The sequence below is a fragment of the Pseudophryne corroboree genome, chromosome 1 (assembly GCF_028390025.1).
Source record: "Pseudophryne corroboree isolate aPseCor3 chromosome 1, aPseCor3.hap2, whole genome shotgun sequence".
NCBI lineage: Eukaryota > Metazoa > Chordata > Amphibia > Anura > Myobatrachidae > Pseudophryne > Pseudophryne corroboree.
In genome coordinates this window covers 746,127,922-746,143,838 of record NC_086444.1, presented here as the reverse complement: position 1 = coordinate 746,143,838, position 15,917 = coordinate 746,127,922, and the positions used below count along the sequence as shown (strand labels likewise).

General features: G+C 47.8%; 1 protein-coding gene across 6 annotated transcripts in view; it reads left to right on the top strand.

Annotated features, from left to right (window-relative positions):
* CAPS (calcyphosine) overlaps positions 1-15,917 on the top strand; it is a 147,447-nt gene that overhangs the window by 119,408 nt on the left and 12,122 nt on the right. For all 6 annotated transcript variants that reach the window (XM_063916585.1, XM_063916603.1, XM_063916621.1 and 3 more), the window contains 2 exons: positions 1,750-1,893; positions 2,616-2,793. In XM_063916585.1, the coding sequence (XP_063772655.1) occupies positions 1,757-1,893; positions 2,616-2,793 (315 nt within the window). In that variant the 5' untranslated portion in view covers positions 1,750-1,756. The remainder of the gene's footprint in view (positions 1-1,749; positions 1,894-2,615; positions 2,794-15,917) is intronic.

The following is a 15,917-nucleotide window of genomic DNA, read 5'->3' as shown; positions in this document are numbered from 1 at the left end:
TGCCTATGCCAAGAGTTCATGTGGGCATTATACACAGGTGCAGCAGTATATACAGTGCTGCTGTAAATTTGGTGAGCATTGATCAGAGATGTGCGGAAAAGATAGGTTGCCTCACCTGCCATAGACTTTTTACTCCAGAATTTTCACTATAAAATTGATTAGAATAATACAAAAACATATTTATAATATATTCTCTAGATTTTTCATATACTTTATATAGTCAAAACTCTGGTGTATATTGGAGTATGACAGGAAAGCCTCACCTCACGTCACTGCCCCACACTATGGGGGTAATTCAGACCTGGCTGCCGCTGTGCGTTTTCACACAGTGGGCGATCAAATCTGAACTGCGCATGCGACCGCAGCACCAGGCATCGGCCTAGCGATGGGATGGTGCAAAAATACGGACCGCACGGGCAATCACAAGGTGATTGACAGGCAGAGGGTGTTTGTGGGTGGCAACTGACTTTTTTACAGGAGTGTCCGGAAAAACGCCGGTTGGGATCAGGCTTTTTCAGGGAGGGTGTCTGACGTCAGCTCTGGCCCCTATCAGCAGCAAACAATCGCAGCGGCAGAGTAAGTCCTGGGCTGAGCAGAGATGGCATACAATCAGTTTGTGCAGCTCTGCTACACATGCTATCGCACACTTGCAGAGCAAATTCTCCTCTGTAGGCGGCAACTATCTGATCGTAGGACAGCAAAAATCGCTGCCTAGCGATCAGGTCTGAATTACCCCCTCAGTAATCATCTGCAATTATCACAACCAGCCCAAGAGCATTGCTACTTAGATCAATTATGGAGGGGACCTCAACATAGTTTTACATTTTAAAATATAAATATAAACTTTTTTTTTTTTTAATAAGACTACAACATCAACAGCATGGCTCTTTGCACTAGTGGTTGCGTACCTTTTCACATGAATTTCTGCTGCTGCTTCAACCTCTATTAACATTGCAAATATGTGAGCACACTTTTACGGGGTTATTCAGATGTGGAAGCAAACTAAAAAAAGCAGACAACTGGGCAAAACAATGTGGCACTGCAGGTGGGGCAGGTGATTCAGGTGGGTCACACATAGGCTTACTGTCCTGTTAAACCGGGACACTCATGAATTACACAGGCTTAATTTAAACCTGCATTTCAGCTGCTTTTAAACAGCCGTAAAACCTGGGTAATTTGTGAGTGTGCCGGTTTTAAGGGATAGTATGGTAAGCCTAGGCAGATGTAACATGTGCAGAGAGAGTTAGATTTGGGTGGGGCATGTCCAAACTGAAATATAAATTGCAGTGTAAAAATAAAGCTGTTTAACATTTGTGGGCTACATGCAAAACCAGGCAGTATTTACCCTGCACAGGAAAAATATACATGTATTGCAAAATTATTTGTTTCAGATACAAACTCACATGCAGTTCTGCCTTGCTTCCAAATCCTAATCAGGGCCTTAATGTCTTGTGACTTTGCTTGCACACGCTGTACCTCCCTTTTCGGCTTCCAGCCAGGGCCAAAGGCGCGTGCGTGCACGCACGTGCCAGGGCTGATTTTGGCCCCCAGGCCTTCCCTGCTTCCAGCTATAAGGAAGCAGGAGCCAGGGGTATGGAGTAATAATAAAACAGATACAGGCATACATTGTTGGTGTGCCTGCATATTAGTAAAATACAGATTATGTGTTAAAAAAACAGGGCTTGCACCCAACTAAAATTATCCTGTCTATATCCATTAATCATTAATGCTGTCTGTTGTTTGTGGCAGATAACACATGGCTGCAATATCCCAACTGGAGCGAGACATGATGGAAAAGGCTCGACGCCAGATTCCACAGTGCCAGGACCCAGTGGAGAAGCTGAGATTGCAGTGTCTTGCAAGAGGGGCATCTGGAATTAAAGGTTTGGGAAGGTACAGCAAACGGACAAAGGAAATCTGGGATATTACTAATAGAGTTATTCATTCCAGTACTTTTTCTTCCTGCCTTATATGCATTTTTATAGTCTTTCTTCACTGTTTAAAGTTTTATTTGTGGCTTATTCCCTGCGAGTGCAGAAAATCCCATAGCAAACAATCACATGTCTTTCTTCATTGTCTAACTTGTAGCAGATCTAACAAAAGTAATCACTGAGAGATTTCTAGAAATTAATGCACTTGAATTAACTACCCCTTTCTTCATACCTTTATTTGTAACATGGAAGATTGGCAAGAGTAGGGTAACATGAAGAGAAACCCCTTCTAAAGAGATAAAATACCAGCCAATCAGCTCCTAACTGCCATTTTTCAAACACACCTATGATGGAGATCCCTGACCTCTTCCTTTCCCCTAAATGGTGGCGACACATCTCCATATTCACAAATGGAGGCCTTCGCAACCCCACAGACGGCAGCAGACAGTCTGCTGCTGTCCTGCTTCCGACGTTGCAGGACCCATTGCAAAATCAATGTTGTACTTCCAAGGCCAAAACACACATTTATTAATCACCTGTTATGTGTTTCAGCCCCTGGAACCTAACATTGACTAAGTTTGTTTTTAAATCGACCTTTAGTAAATTTACCACCTGGAGTAGTCAGTCCTTTCTCCTCTTCCTTCCTGTTCCTTTTCCAAACATATTCTATTTTTCCCAAAACAGGGCTTTTCGTATCATGGATGATAACTACAGTAGCTCTGTAGATCTAGAAGAATTCTCCAACGGTCTCCAAAACTATGGAGTACCTCTACAGCCAGAAGAAGTACAGAAAATATTCGAGCAATTTGACACAAATGGAAATGGGACCATCAACTTTGATGAATTCCTAAACTCGGTCAGGGTAAGAACTGAGGAAGATGGACTTTAATTACATGTCCTTATTTCTTAAAGAAAGAGGCCTGCTTTACGAAGGCAGTACAGATGCAGGGTAAAATGTGTTGCAATGTTACATCTATATAGTCTGTCTATCACACCTGGTGGAGTGCAACAACTATGCAGTATCATGAGCCGCTTCCGCAACTTTAGAAGTGAGCATAGGCTTGCGATGACTCCATTGGAATATGATAGAATATACAACAAAAGCCATACCTACTATTACTTTACAACCACCCATTTTGTTAGAAAAACAATATTGCTCAGATTATCCTAATGTATGCATTATATTATTCATGGAAGGGAGGTGCCATCAGTATTGCTTTATTACATGTGGCTCTTTTTTGTGTTTAACGCTTTTGTAAAATACACGTCCCATTCTATAGGGGATCCGGTCTCTAGCTCGGCAGTATCTAGGTCGACCACTATTGGTCGACAGTAACTAGGTCGACAGGGTCTCTAGGTTGACAGGTCAAAAGGTCGACATGAGTTTTTACCGATTGTTTTTTTTTGTTGCTGGACCTTTTCATACTTAACGATCCACGTGGACTACGATTGGAATGGTAATCTGTGCTGAGTGAATCGGTAGCAGAACGAGGCACCTTGCCCGAAGCATGGCGAGCAAAGCGAGCCATGCGAGGGGACTCGGGGCACTAATTGGGGTTCTCGGTCACTGTACGAAGAAAACGACACCAAAAAAACATAAATAACTCATGTCCACCTTTTTACCTGTCGACCTAGACCATGTCGACCTAGAGACCCTGTCGACCTAGTTACTGTCGACTAAGAGTGGTTGACCTAGACACTGTCGACCTAGTTACTATCTACCTTCCATACCACAGCCATTCTATAGACAGGACAAGATCTGATCTCTGCCAGCAGAGAACTAGTGCACAATTCAAGAACTTTTACAGTGAATGTGGCTGTGCCCCAGAGCAGCAAGGACTTTCTCTAATAGTGCAGCTTCTCCACCACTTATATGTACAGTACACTCGGAGTATATAGAGTGTCCGGAGAAACCGCAGCACTCACAGGACTTGTCTGTACAGTAACAAACTTTGGTGAAAAACACTTAAGCTGCTCATCAATGTTTCAGTTTTTTTTTTTAAATAGAGTAATTTTTATTCAATAATATGGAGATTAAGTTACAGACATTGCATATCAACGGCATATCACATATATCAAATTAATCACATCCTCGTTTACATACAGTTTATCGGCACGTTTGAGCCTGCAACATCCGCAACCAATATATAAATCACCATGACATTTTTTTTGGATTTTTCGCCCTTAAACTAACCCAAAAAAGGGTACATAAAAAGAAAAAGAAAGAAGTAAGAAACATAGAAAGAAACATAGTAAGAAATAGTCATCTAAACCAGGACCTTATCAGTCGTATATGTAAGTAGGCGAGCCCGCAGAGCTCAGCTGCCAACCATCTAAACATACATCATTATACAGTAGGTCAGTGGCACAATAGCTCTTCGATATCCACTATGATTGAGGGACCAGGTGGGAGTGGGGAGATTCCAGCCAACGAGACCAGACTCTTTCAAATTTGGCTGATGCGTTTTGTTTCATATAAATATATCTTTCCTTGAATATTGTATCATTAACCAAGGTCTTGAGCGCAGAAACTAAAGGGCCGCTAGGGGCCATCCAGAGCCTCGCAATGCAAATTTTAGCCAAGGCACATACATTGAGAGCATATAGATCCACCGGGCCAGTCTCAGAAGTAGAGCCTCCTATCCCCAAAACACAGAATTGTGGGGTAAGCAGTCCGCCAGTCACTCCCGTACTCTCCAGTATTGACCTAACCCCCGACCAGAACACTCGTAGTCTTGGGCAATCCCACACCATATGCCAAAATGTTCCCATATCCGCCTCGCACTTAGGGCAGAGGCCAGATCTGCCAGTCCCAAAAGAGGCCAGTCTAGCTGGAGTCATATATGTTCTATGTAGAATGAAGAATTGGATTTGTTGGTATCTGAGGGACTTGGTGACTGTAGCAGGGTATTCCAGAGCAAGGGCCCAGTCCTCCTCACCCATGAGACCCACATCCTCCTCCCATTTTCCACGGAGACGCGTCAAAGGGTCCGTATGGAGTTTGGTGAGAAGATATCCATACGCAAGGGAAACCATCTTAGTTCGACCCAATGTAGTTACAAAAGTCTTGATGGGAAATGGGAGGATTCGTGGGGGGGACTCTGCAAACTGGGACTGGAGGGCATGTCGAAGTTGAAGGTATCTGAAAAAATAGGAGTTAGGTAACCCAAACTCATCTTTCAGTTGCTTAAAGGATTTGAATAAATTATTTAGATAGAGTTGGGAAATAGAGACCACAGATCTAGGGGCCCACACCTCCCGTCCCTCAAGCGCATGCAACTCAGGAAGCCAGTCAGAGTACCAAAGGGGGGTGTCTGGGTCCAGGTCGTCGTACCCTAAGAGGTCTCTCAGGGCCCGCCATATCTTTAAGGCCTGAAAAATAATAGGGGGAAGAAACCGGGCCACGCTCCCACTCAGCAGCACCTGCATAGGAGAGAGGTGAGGAAAATAGCAGCGAATAAACTCACACTGCAAGGAATCATCACCAGAATCCTGCACCCATACACTAATATGAGTCAGCTGAGCAGCGTAGTAATACATCTGGAAATTAGGCAAAGCTAGGCCGCCATCAGAGCGCAGCCTTGTGAGGGTATTTAATTGTATCCTAGGTCGTTTGTTAGCCCAAACGAGTGAGGACAGAACACTATTTAGTTTCCTATAGAATGTTGGATAGATATATACAGGGGACTGAAGAATAATGTATAAAAGTTTGGGCAGTATGATCATTTTAATGAGATTAACCCTGCCAGACACCGTCAGTGGAAGCCTACACCAGGTTTTGGATTTGCACATGATCTGCTGCATGATCGGGTCCAGATTCAGAGGGATGAAATCAGAAGGGTCATTAGTTATTTGAATTCCGAGGTATTTAAATTGTATTGTCCAACATAATGGTAGGGAAATTTTTGGAACAGTAGGAGGGGGGCCTATGACTGGCATAATATATGATTTAGACCAGTTGATCTGAAGGCCCGAGTGAGCACCAAAGTCCTCAATCACACGCAGCAGAACGGGCATTGACCTGGCGTAGTCTTGCAAAAATAATAACATGTCGTCGGCATAAAGTGCTATCCTATCCTCGCGTGAGCCCGTGCAAATTCCCACAATATCTGGGTGCGATCGTACCAAACAGGCCAAGGGCTTGATGGCCAAAGCAAACAGTGCGGGGGATAGGGGGCAGCCCTGTCTGGTACCCCGGGACAATTGAAAGGAGGGGGATACATAGCCATTTACCAAGATCCTGGCACTCGGATGCTGGTACAGTAATTTAGTCCATCTGATAAAGTTGGGCCCAAAGCCCATACAAGACATCACCTCCCATAAATAAGCCCATTCAATACTGTCAAAGGCCTTGGCCGCGTCCAGCGAGACCACAGCCGAGTCAGAAGGGTAGTCATGTGGGAGTTGTAAAATGGTATACAGTCTACGTAGGTTAATAGACGTGGACTTCCCAGGCATGAAGCCAGTCTGGTCTGGATGAACGAGGGAGGTGATCACTGTGTTAAGTCGTACTGCCAATATCTTTGCCAGGATCTTAGCGTCGGTGGGGATTAGGGATATCGGTCTATAGGAGTCCGGAGACCTAGGGTCCTTACCGGGCTTTGGGATCACTATTATAATTGCCTCTGACATAGAGGGGGGAAGTTCATTATTGGTAAACATATCTAGGTATAAGGCATGGAGCCTTGGCCCAAAAAAATCAACATGAGTTTTGTATATCTCTGAGGGAATTCCGTCACACCCCGGGGCCTTGCCATTGGGGGACACACCAATAGCCGCAGTCACCTCCGCGAGTGTCAAGGGCGCTTCCAGTACCTCACGGGCCTCAGAGGGGAGCGCGGGAAGCGGAATACCCGCCAAATAGTGGGAGAGATCCATAGTGGAGCATGTCGACTGTGAGCTATAAACCTTGGTGTAATAGGATCGGAATAACTGCGCAATGTCCGGCGTGGTGTCAACAAAGGACCCATCCCCATCGGACATTTGTGTAATTACAGTCCCAGGACGATCCTGATGTATCAGCCGGGCCAGGAGGCCACCCGTCCTATCAGCCTGCATATAAATATTAGTGGCCCTAAAGAGGAGGGACCGTGAGTTTTTATCGGACAGGTGGGCAAGCCAGGCCGACTGGGCCACCAGCCAACGTGCTTTCGTCGTGGGGGTACCATCTAGCAAGTATTGGGACTCTAAATCTCTGGCGTCACTCTCCAGGGCCTTTTCCCTTTCTCTAGAGGACACTTTATGAGCTGCTATGCGTCCTATATAAGAGCCCCTCAGAAAAGCCTTGAATGAATCCCATACCATAGTTCCCGGGGCAGATCCTGTGTTGTCGCTAAAGTAACCCTCCCACTGAGTCTCCAGGTCACCGCAGTCACCTAGCTGAGTCAGCCAAGAAAGGTGCAACTTCCAATAAGAGTGTCCCCTCTGACCCTTCACAGCGAGAGTCATCAGCAAAGGGGAATGGTCAGAGATCCCTCGGGCCTCGTAGCGGACGTCAGTGATTGCAGGGATAAGGGCGGGGGACACCAGTACCAGGTCTATTCTAGAAAAGGAGCCATATGTGCTGGAGAAACAGGAGAACTGACGGACTGCAGGGTGGCGAAGCCTCCACACATCTACCCATTGTAAATTATTCAAGAAATCAGCAAATTTGGTAGTACCACTACCCACCATCACATCATTCGGAGACCGCCATCGGTCCAAAGAGACATCTAATATATTGTTAAAGTCGCCCAGGCATATCACCGGAGTGGTAGGGGAGGAAGCTATAAAAGATGCAGCTTGCTGCAATACAGCGTATGAAAAAGGAGGGGGGACATACACTGCCAAAATGTAATAGGGCTGGGAACTCAGTTTGCATTCCAGAAATACAAATCTGCCATATGTGTCAGTTTTCACCGATATTAACTCAAATTGCACCGTTTTTTTAATCAGAACAGACACACCCCTGGAGAAGGAGGAATGAGAGGCATGGTAAGCCCATCCCACCCAGGCCCGTCTTAGAGATAACAACCTATTTCCCTGCAAGTGGGTCTCGCTAAGGCATGCAATATCCGGGTCATATTTCCTAATCATATTTAGAACCAAAGAACGTTTGATTTTGTTATTTAGACCCCGGACATTCCATGCCAGAAATTTCAAGTCACTCATGACCCCAGATATACTCGATGTGCCACACGGATAGACATCTCACAATATATATCCAAAAATCAGCACCACTAGCCATAGTAACATATATCTCATAAGAGCTCTGCGTTATAAGCCATAATATCTGGTATATCAAACATCCTAGTTTCAGAAAAAACATAGATATGAAAAATAATAAACTAAAGAAAGAAAACCAAAAACAACAAGAAGAGCCGCAACTAGCAGCTTCCCAACCATCCCTCCCCTCCCCGTACACCACCCCGAACTCTGGCATACTTATATCCCAAAACGCCAATCCCAACTACCAAATGCTAAGAAGGCCCAGATTCTCAACTTAACCTAAACCCTCTTAACCAGTAGCACTTGAACGTGAAAAGTCTTGAGCCACCAATGCAAAAGGTGGGGGGCTCCCCGAATTGTGGTCGTCTCCTCCGGTGGTCAAGATCCCAGCATCTTCAGCGCAGGGAATCAGTCCGGAGCTAGCTGACGGGCACCCGGCGCATATCCGTCCAGCCACTGGGCCGCCTCTCTAGGAGAATTAAAGAACTTGGTCTCCCCATCCGCCACCACTCGGAGCCGAGAGGGAAACAGCATGGAATATGAGAGGTTGAGGTCCCGCAGACGTCGTTTGATAGGCATAAACTGGGCCCTGTCCTTCTGGACGTCCGCGGCAAAGTCCGGGAAGGCCGACACTCTGACTCCGTTGCGGACCAATGGGCCCTTCGTACGGCCAAGGCGGAGGACCGAGTCACGATCCTTATAGTGCAGGAATTTGGCGATGAAGGTGCGAGGAGGGGCACCAGGAGGTAGCGGCCGAGATGGTATCCTATGCGCTCGCTCCACCGTGAATTGTGCTGTAAAGGACTCAGCACCATAGATCTCTTTGAGCCAGGATTCGAGGAAGTCCTCCGGCTGCGAGCCCTCCTCTCTCTCAGGCAGACCCACAAATCGGACATTGTTTCTGCGCAGTCGACCCTCCATGTCTAGGAGCTTGGTTTGGAGAGATGAGACCTGTTGGGTCACTGCGGACACGGATTGCTTAAGGGGGCCACACACATCCTCCAAGTTGGAGACACGCGTCTCCGCCTCACCTACTCTCTCACGTATACGCTGAACATCTTGTCGAAGTAAGGAGAGGTCGCACTGCACCTTTTCCATCTTATCGGAGAGACGCTGCTCACTACCGGCTATAGCCTCCAACACCTGCTGAATAGACGGCGCCTCCGCTGCCGTTGGGGAGTTGGCGGTAGACGCAGGAGGGGAGCTTGAGTGTGTTGGAGAGGCACCCTGAGGTGGAGCCGATGACCCCCTGGGGTTGGGTTGCCTAGCAAATCTTTCTAGTTTGGCCGCGGCCGCACTCTGGCCACCCTTAACCATATTGACAGATGTCGGTCACCCACTCCTCCAGGTAGAGTTGTAGTATAAAGTATAATTAGAAGACAGCAGGCTATATGCTTCTAAAGCTGGGAAGCAGCCGTGACGGATCTTTGGGTCAAAATATCAATGGACAAGAGCACAGGCTTTGTGTAAAAATAAAAAATAGTATATGATATTGATGTTGTTGAGGGGAGAATGTCCTGCAGCAAATTCCAGGTAGAAGCAGGGTATTGGTGTGTAATACACTGTGAGCTATTAGTGTAACACAATAGTGCATTGAGTTGCAGTGTGCATGCAGTCCTTGCAGGGTAGACAGGGAGAGCTGTGTGCTGAGGCTGTCTATGGAACTGCACCCAAAATGGCCCCCAGGCTTTTAAGCACTTCACCCCTTCACTGGAGTACCTGCGCCTTATTGTCCAGCCAGGAGTCTCAGGTCCCCTTCAGCCAGGTACAGGAGGGCCTTCAGTGTCTCCTGCAATGTGCCCAGCACCAGACAGCGCCGCCCGCCCGTTCGTCCGTCCGTCAAGAGGGCCCTGGAGCCGCGCGGCCGGGAGCGCCAAACTCGAGGCCGGGGATCCGGAGGAGTCACAGGCCGCAATGCCGGAAGTCGTCCGCCGCGGCCAGCCAGCACCCAGAGATCCCGGACAAAGGTGCCCGCCGCTGCTCGGAGGTGAGGGGGGACCAGCACCGGGGGGTAGACACTCCGGAGGGACACAGGATGGGTGCAGGAGTTGTAAAATCGGGGAGCTCCCGGGATCCGCTGCCTACTCCTTCACCGCCGTGGCCACGCCCCAATGTTTCAGTTTATTTCAACTTTCACCAGACTGATGAAGCAGTGTACAGTAACACCAGCACTTATCAGGAGCCTAATGTCACCCAACTCTGTGCTGCAGTGGACACTATGGGCCGGATGTAATAGCGCCTGAGTTTGGCAGCCGTGCGGGATGCCGGCTGAACTAGGACTTTTTTTTAAAGGGGCAATTATGTACAAGTCATGGTTTTGTCTTGTAAATGATTTGTCTGCGTTCGGCCAGCATCCCGCACAGCCGCCGAAGTCAGGCGCTATTACATCCGGCCGCATAATTGTATTTATTATATTTTATTAAACAACAATCATCCATAATGTTAAAACCACTGACAGGTGAAGAGAATAACACTGATAGTCTTGTTACACTGGCACCTGCCAAGGGGTGGGACATATTAATAAGAAAGTGAACAGTTATTCAATTTGATGTGTTGGAAGCAGGAAAAATGGGCAAGCATAAGGATCTAAGCAACTTTGACAAGGGCCAAATTGTGATGGCTACAGTAGACGACTCATCTCCAAACCGGGACAGGTCTTGTGGGGTGTTCCTGGTATGCAGTGATTAGTAGCTACCAAAAGTGGTCCAAGTAAGGATAAACCATGAACCAGTGACAGGGTCAAGGGCACCCAATTGATGCGCATGGGGAGTGAAGGAAAGCCTGTCTGGTTCTATCCCACAGACGAGCTACTCTAGCACAAATTGCTGAAAAAAGGTAATGCAAACTATGATAGAAAGGTGTCAGAACACACAGTGCATTGCAGCTTGTTGCATATGGGTCTGTGTAGCTGCAGGTCAATATGTCCCTGTAGACCTCTGTCCGACAAGATGCCTACAATGGGAACATGAGTGTCGGAAATGGACCATGGAGCAATGGAAGAAGGTAGTCTGGTCAGATGAATCACATTTCGTTTTATCATGTGGATGGCCGAGTGTGTGCGCACCATTTACCTGGGGAAGGGATGGCACCAAGATGCACCATGAAAAGGCAAGTCGGCGGAGGCAGTGTGATGCTCTGGGAAATCCTCTCCTGAGAAACCTTGTTTCCTGCCATTCATGTGACACATACCACCTACCTAAACATTGTGGCAGACCAAGTACACCTCCCTTCATGGCAACGGTATTCCCTGATGGCAGTGGCCTCTTTCAGCAGGATAATGTGCCCTGCCATACTACAAAAATTGTTCAGGAATGGTTTGAAGAACATGAAAAAGAGTTCAAGGTGTTGATTTGGCCTCCAAATTCCCCAGATCTCAGTCAGATCAAGGATCTGTAGGAGGTGCTGGATAAACAAGTACGAACCAGAGAGGCCCCACCTCACAACTTACTTGACTTAAAGGAACACCTTCAGAGGTCTTGTGGAGTCTACATCAGAGCAGTTTTGAAGGAACGAAGGGGACCTTCACAATATTAGGCAGGTGGTTTTAATGTTATGGTTGCTGAGTGTATAACATATGACTGAGATCTGGGGAATTTGGAGGCCAGGGAGACACAGCGCTTCAGACTGAGCTGAAGCGCTGTGTGCTCGGGGCACATTGCCAGAGGGGGGAGTTTTCGCTCCCGCGCTTCGGCAGACAAGATGTTAGTACATCTTGTCGTTGTCTCTCCCTGCTTTGTCTCGGTAATGAGGTGAAGCAGGAAATGTTATAGCGGCACGGTCTGTGCCACTATAATACATTTACCCCACAGGGGCGTGGCTTATTGAAAAGGGGGCATGGCTTTGAAGGAGAACCCACAATCGCAAGCCACGCCCCCGTTTTGGTCACTGAGGGGGCATGCCCAGCGCTCCGTGAGCTGCTGGCATGCCCCCTCTCCTCCTGACAGCAGTCACGTGGTGTCCCGGCATTCGGGGAAAGGGGTCTGAATTGTAAACATGGGACCCCTTTCAGTGCGTGGTCCGGGTAAATGCGGTTTGTTTTTTTGCCAAGTACGTGGATTTATATCTGGACACTGGATTGAGGTGAGTATAATTTGATTCACAGGTACCCCGGATCGTCGGATCAGGAGACGTTGCAGTCGGCCGGTCAACATAGGTAAGTATGTGTGTGTCGGCAGGTGTGTAATAAAGTTTTACTCTCAAGGTGTGTGTCTCCTGTTTTTATTTGGGTATTTTTTTTCCAGTAGAACTAGAGGTACCAGCGGGCCCGTTTTCCCCCCGCATGCTGGTACTTGTGGTTCTCCAAGTACCAGCTTGCGGGGGAGGCTTGCTGGGACTTGTAGTACTACAGGAAAAAACAATATTCTTTACATTTTCTCAAGGCTATCAGCCTCCCATCCGCAGCCCTTGGATGGGGGGGACAGCCTCGGGCTTCACCCCTGGCCCTTGGGTGGCTGGGGGGGGACCCCTTGATTGAAGGGGTCCCCACTCCCCCAGGGTACCCCGGCCAGGGGTGACTAGTTGGATATTTAATGCCACGGCCGCAGGGCGCTGTATAAAAGTGACCCCCGGCTGTGGCATTATCTGTCCAGCTAGTGGAGCCCGATGCTGGTGTAAAAAATACGGGGGACCCCTACTCTTTTTGTCCCCCGTATTTTTTGCACCAGCACCAGGCGCAGAGCCCGGTGCTGGTTTTAAAAATACGGGGGATCCCAGTCCATTTTCCCCCCGGATTTTTAGAACCAGGACCAGCTCGAAGAGCCCGAGGCTGGTTATGCTTTGGAGGGGGGACCCAACGCCATTTTTTTCCGAGTTTTTCCCCGTTTTTAAAAAAACGGAACAAATCCGTCAAGTCGGCCGTTTTTCGGCAGCGGGACTGTCGAATTCGTTTTTATTGCATATGGTCAATTTCGGCACCCACTTGCCGAAATTAGCCTGTCGAATTGTGTCGAATTGAAAAACGGACGATAATTTGCCGCGATTCGCCGCTAATTGCACATACCCCTTTATGTTAGGTTTTTTATTTTCAGGGAGGACTACTGGCAATAGTCTCCCTGCATCGTGGGACTTAGGGGAGAGAAGTCAGACCAACTTCTAGTGAGTTTAAAGGCTCTGCTTCTTGGCTACAGGACACCATTAGCTCCTGAGGGTTTGGAACACTAGGTACGCCTAGGGGTTCACTCCCAGAGCCCGTCGTCACCCCCCTTGCAGAGCCAGAAGTAAGAAGACAGGTGAGTAGAAGAAGAAAGAAGACTTCAGTGACGGCTTCTGAGGTACCGCACAGCGATCGCGCTGCGCGCCATGCTCCCACATACAGCGGCACTACAGGGTGCAGGACGCAGGGGGGGCACCCTGGGCAGCATAAAACTCCTCATTAAGGCTGGCAAAGTGGATTTTAAGTGCCTAGGCCAGTGGTTTCCAAACTTTTTTGAATCACGGCACCCTAGAATATAAGAATTTTTTTCACGGTGACGCTAGGCCAAAATTTTCTTATTGAGAAATTTAGAAATAAATATTACATTAAGTAGATCGCGTTTATATGTCATCCTTAGGGTCAGTTGTGTGGTAAGGGACAAGATTTGCTTCTGTTTGGTCACATATTTTATGAATGGCAGCCACCAGCACTGGTTTTGCCTATTATATTGACCATGAATAATTTGAATTGGTCCTGGACCACCAACCCAGGGCACCCCTGCAAGTGTCCCGAGGCACCCCAGGGAGCCACGGCACACAGTTTGGGAACTTCTGGCCTAGGCACAAAATCCTAACCCCCGCCAGTGTGATTATATTTAGAAATAGCGGGGCTGAATCGCGCCATTGAGGGGGTGGGGCTTAGCCCTCACAGCTCTCATCAGCGCCATTTTCCCTTCTCTGAGCTGCAGAGACGCTGGTCCTTCCTCAACACTGCTGTACAGGTGACAGGGTGCAAAACAGGGGGGGGGGCACATTTGATTTGGTGCAAATATAAGTATTATAAAAGCGCTGCAGGGTCTGAGGCTTTATGTTAACGTTTCAGAACCGGGATTGAGCGCTGGGGTGTGAGCTGGCAAAATCCCTCTGTGTTTCTCTGACAGGCTTTACTGTGGGTCTGTCCCCCTTTGGCCCAGTGTGTCTGTGGGTGTCGGTATGCGTGTGTCGGCATGTCTGAGGCGGAGTGCTCTTCCCAGGAGAAGACTGTGTTGGGGGCAGAAACGGCTGTGGGAGAGACCCTGTCGGCACCGCCGACTCCTGATTGGGTAAATGTGTTGAATGCCTTGAATGCTAATGTGGCTCTTAATTAATAAGAGATTAGATAGATCTGATTCTCAGAACCAGGAATGGAAGAAATCTGTTGAGGATGTGTTATCAAAGGTTCAGACCCCGTCGGGGTCACAAAACGTTCCTTTGCTCAGTTGTCAGACAGATACCGACATGGACACTGACTCCAGTGTCGACTATAGTGATGCCAGATTAGACCCAAAATTGGCAAAGAACATTCAGTACATGATTGTGGCAATAAAAGACGTGTTACATATCACTGAAGACCCTGCGGTTCCTGATACTAGGGTCTGTATGTATAAGGGAAAGAAGCCTGAGGTAACGTTTACTCCCTCTCATGAACTGAATACTCTGTTTGAAAAAATGTGGGAAAATCCTGACAAAAAGTTTCTGATTCCCAAAAGGATTCAGGTGGCGTATCCGTTCCCCTCTGGGGATAGGGAAAAGTGGGAGTCATCCCCCATTGTGGACAAGGCTCTATCACGGTTGTCTAAAAAGGTGGCTTTACCATCTCCTGAAACGGCAGCCCTTAAGGATCCTGCGGATCGTAGACAGGAAAATACATTAAAATCCATTTACGTCACCACGGGTACACTGCTCAGACCAACCATCGCATCTGCGTGGGTGAGTAGTGCTATCGAAAAGTGGGCAGATAACTTGTCATCTGATATAGATACCCTAGATAGGGATAGTATCCTGTTAACTGTGGGTTATATCAAGGACGCTGCGGCCTACCTAAAGGAGGCCGCGAGAGATATTGGCATTTTGGGATCAAAAGCCAATGCCATGGCGGTTTCAGCTAGGAGGGCATTGTGGATTCATCAATGGAATGCTGATGCTGACTCTAAGAAAGCTATGGAGTCTCTCCCATATAAAGGTAGTGTCTTGTTTGGTGAGGGTATCACTGATTTGGTATCTACGGCTACCGCGGGTAAGTCGTAATTTTTGCCTTATGTTCCTCCACAACAAAAGAAAGCACACCAATTTCAGATGCAGTCCTTTTCGGCCAAATAAATACAAAAAAGGCCGGGGTTATTCCTTCCTTGCTAATAGGGGAAGAAGAAAAGGTAAAAGATCTCCGGCTGTGGCAGGTTCCCAGGAGCAGAAGTCCTCCCCGGCTTCTGCCAAATCCACCGCATGACGCTGGGGCTCCTCTGCGGGAGTCCACACCGGTAGGGGCACGTCTCCAGCTCTTCAGTCAATTCTGGGCTTGTTCGGCCCTGGACCCATGTGTTTTAGAAATAGTGTCCCAGGGGTACAAACTGGAGTTTCAAGACTTTCACCCTCACCGATTTTTCAAATCGGCCTTACCAGCTTCTCTTCCGGTCAGGAAGGTTGTATGCGATGCAATACAAAAGTTGTATCTAAATCAAGTCATTATCAGGGTTCCCCCGTCTCAACAGGGAGAAGGCTTTTATTCAAGCCTGTTTGTGGTCCCGAAGCCGGACGGTTCGGTCAGACCAATTCTGAACCTGAAATCCCTCAATCGTTACCTAAGAATATTCAAATTCAAGATGGAATCTC